This window comes from Phytophthora cinnamomi (assembly GCF_018691715.1).
Source record: "Phytophthora cinnamomi strain GKB4 chromosome Unknown Contig56, whole genome shotgun sequence".
Taxonomy (NCBI): domain Eukaryota; phylum Oomycota; class Peronosporomycetes; order Peronosporales; family Peronosporaceae; genus Phytophthora; species Phytophthora cinnamomi.
In genome coordinates, this window is record NW_027150989.1 from 889,214 (window position 1) to 892,824 (window position 3,611).

At 55.7% G+C, this 3,611-nt stretch overlaps 1 protein-coding gene across 1 annotated transcript; it reads left to right on the forward strand.

Annotated features, from left to right (window-relative positions):
* Window positions 1-2,544: 2,544 nt before the first annotated feature.
* On the forward strand, window positions 2,545-3,286 carry IUM83_14916 (helitron helicase-like protein; the record flags this gene model as incomplete). The annotated part of the gene is made up of 2 exons (XM_067939693.1): window positions 2,545-3,141; window positions 3,239-3,286. The coding sequence occupies 2 exons, from the start codon at window positions 2,545-2,547 to the stop codon at window positions 3,284-3,286; spliced, it is 645 nt and encodes a 214-aa protein (XP_067787871.1).
* Between the last annotated feature and the right edge of the window lie 325 nt (window positions 3,287-3,611).

Below are 3,611 nucleotides of genomic sequence, written 5' to 3' on the forward strand. Positions count from 1 at the left end.
GTTCCTTATCCCATGACCACCATTTGGTGATGTGAAATTTCACACTAGAGCGCAGTTTAGGGCTTCGCGAAGTATTTTAATATTAAAGTAGTCACTGGCTAGCACAACAGAATTCCTTCTTAGCTATGGGCAAAAGCAAGAAGAAGCCTGACTTCACGTCGGTGCTCTTCGTTCTAGATGCAGCCGATTTGACCGCAGCACGGTCGTTGGGCTACTTGGAGATGCTGCACCCGTGAATACGACTGACTCGAAGTCTTCTCTGTACGGTGTTGCTCACAATCTACTACAACTAACAGAGTATCCTGTAAGTTTGTCCACTGTTCGTTTGTCCCCGCCCTTGCGGCATCAGCCTGCCGTAGCGCATCGCCCTACCGCCCTGCATTAGCGCATTAGTAACCTGCCCTATGGCATCATCTCGACTGGATTATCTTTGCTCGATATTACAACATAGCCATGCGTTATTTTTATTCGTCCTGTGATTGGCCGATTTTGCGTCAGCTTTCACATTTCCTTTTTTGAATTTCGCGGGCGGCGGAGCGAGTAAGAGCTCGGACGTCGGGCGCTGCTGCGAGCCCCACAGGACGCGAGCGCCGCACAGGGACTAAGGTACGCCTAGCTACATAGTTTCCTAACTGTAATAGAAGTGTCGGTTTGGGGAGTTCCGCCTGTTGGGATAACTGGTACCTTCAGGGCAGTCGAGGTATTATAGTGTGGGATTAAGGGCGGCCTGGTGCCTACTCCGGTGGGGCCACGGGGGAGTTGTAGTGGGTTCCACGACACGGCCATGTAGTCGAGACTCCCCCGTTGGTGCACAGATGCCAGGCAGGTCGTCCCGAATCTGCAACATTGCTCTCTTGCTTGCATCCCGGGTTTAATTACCTTGGAGAATGGCATTTGGGTACTGCAGCTCTCCACTATACTGACCGTTACTTTCTCTAAAGTGGGTAGCAATACCCATTTTAAGATGATAAGAAAGACTGCAGCTGGCACCCGCCGCCGACGTAGGATTGCGCGTGCCCTTGCCGCAGCGACCGCTCTTGGGAGCCGCGACCCTGAGGTGCCCACGTCCGCCCGCCAGCGGCGTGGGAAATCTCATACCAATCCGGGGTAAATGGGGCAGATCTCGGCGAAGCCGGGTGACCTGCCTCATCTCCGGGCCAGTGGTCGTGTATGGGACCGGCGCTCTAGGTGGACGCACCTATTTGCGCTTCTGTGTCCGCGGCGGGGCGCGTGTATAGGACCCAGGAAATGGCGACAGTGTTCTTAGACTTTATGCCTAACGCGCCATGTGACTCTGTTGCGTGTGCGTAGATCAAAATGGGGCGAGCCAAAAAGAAAAGGACGCGCGAGGAGATCGAGCAGACCATGCAGGACAACGAGCGCGTCAACGCAACCCCAGCTGCCCCCGAGGAGCCTGCCGCTAAAACGCGCCGCCAGGGACGTCGGAGGGCTAAACGATACAACCTGAACAAGGAATTTAAAGCGCTTAACGTGACATCTACAGCTGTAACTGCCACGGCGGTCGAGAGTCATGTTGTGACTGGGAACACGTCTGTTGAGCCTCCACAAGTCCGCAGAGAGCAGCCTCCTCTACTAGCAGTGGCGCCTGTTGTTCATACAGTTGCAGCGGCATATACCAGCAATATCAAGCAAGCGCCTCGACCGACCCCGGCGGAGCTATCACGTAGGCGGCGCGCAGCAATGACAGAGTCTCAACGAGAACGCACTCGAGCACGTGACAGAGAGAGAGCACGAGTTAGAAGGGCTAACATGACGGGATCCCAGCGCGAGCGTCAAAGACGTAGAGATGCAGAACGCATGCGGGCACGTAGGGCTTTACTAACAGAGTCAGATCGTGAGCGCACGCGCAATGAAGAGTCGGCGAGACGTGACGGTCAGTCAGAGAATGAACGACGGGCTGTACAGGAGGTTGATCGGCTTAGACAGCAACAACGCCGACAGCAAGAAACACCTGATGAACGTGTAGAACGCCAGGAACGCGAGCGTACGCGTCAGGAAGAACGTAGGGCAAATCTGACGCAAGAGGAAGCGGAAGCAGAGCGAGTGGCTCTTCGGGAGTATCAAGCCACGGTTCGCGACGCTCGAGAGGAGGAGAAGAGAGAGGAGCGGTGACAACAAGAGCGTATACGGCGCAGTACACTTCGCAGAGGCCATGCGCTCGCGAACCGGGAGGATTTCAGAGTCTCCATGCTCAGTGGCGCCAATATCGTCCATGGGCGCCACAGACTGCCTCCGACTACGGTCTGCCCTCATTGCAACGCGTGGAAATGGCCTGCGGAGTCCAAGAAAGGCTGCTGTTTAGAGTGAGCGGTGCAACTACCCCCACTACCTGCTGCGCCTCCGCGATTGCACCAGTTGTACACGGACACCGAGTTTCGGCGCCGCATCCGTGCCTACAACCAAGTGTTTGCCTTCACGTCGATTGGGGCTTCCTGTAGCAACCGGTACAACTTCAGGGACGTGAACCAAGACGAGAGCGTTGCTGGACAACGTGGCGTATACATGTATCGTATTCAAGGAGCCATGGGGCACTACCTGGGCTCTCTACTTCCGCGTATCGATACGTTCACAAACCAGCCCATGCCTCCCAAGTTTGCCCAGATCTACATCGTCGTTCCAGACATGCAACAACGTGCGGAGCGACGCCGAGGTATTTTCGCTGACCTCGATTCTGGAACGTTGCTGGAGATCGAGCAGATGATGGAGGAGTGCAATCCGTTCGCGCAACAATATCTCAACTTCGCGGAGAAGCTGCGCGCCGACCAGGCGGCGGCAAAGGAGGTGGTTGATATGGTGTTCCGGCTACATGAAAAGAGGTCGAACCCGCGAACTCACAACCTCCCCACGGTCTCGGAAGTTGGCGCGACTCTTATAGAGGATGGCAACTTGGACAGTCCGCGGGACATCCTTCTGCGTACTAAAGATCACTCGCTGCTGCGCCTCTTCGAAACACACTCTGTGTATGACCCGTTGCAGTACCCACTACTTCTTCCGCATGGAGAACTGGGTTGGACCTACACAGACGTGTATGCGAACAACGTGGTGCGCAGAAAAAAGCGTGAAATGTCCCTCCGCGAGCACGTAGCCTACCGGTTATTCCAGAAAGTCGGTGACGAGTCGGTACTGCACCAAGGTGGGCGATTATTCCAGCAGTACTGCGTAGATCAACGAGCCAAATGCGAGCAAGAGCAACTGCGTTGGGTGGCATCCCATCAAGCCGAACTACGGGCCGATCAGTACAGCGGGGTTCGAGACGCGCTTCTAAGTGAAAACACGGCGGTTCTGCGCGAGGGCGAAGCTCTACTGACGGAGTACAACCGCGAAACTGGGGCGCTCCAGCACCCAGACGAACTGCAGCGTCGCTCGGGACACTCCTGGACCAAATTGGCAAGCGCATCGTTCTACCAGCCACACATTCGGGGAGTCCGCGGGCCATGTACAAGTCTTACCAAGATTCCATGGCTATCGTGCGGGAGTACGGTAAACCGGACGTCTTCATTACTATGACGTGCAACCCTACGTGGGAGGAGATCCAGGAGAAGATACCGGAGCCAAACCAAAGCGCACAAGACCGCCCGGACATCGTAGCG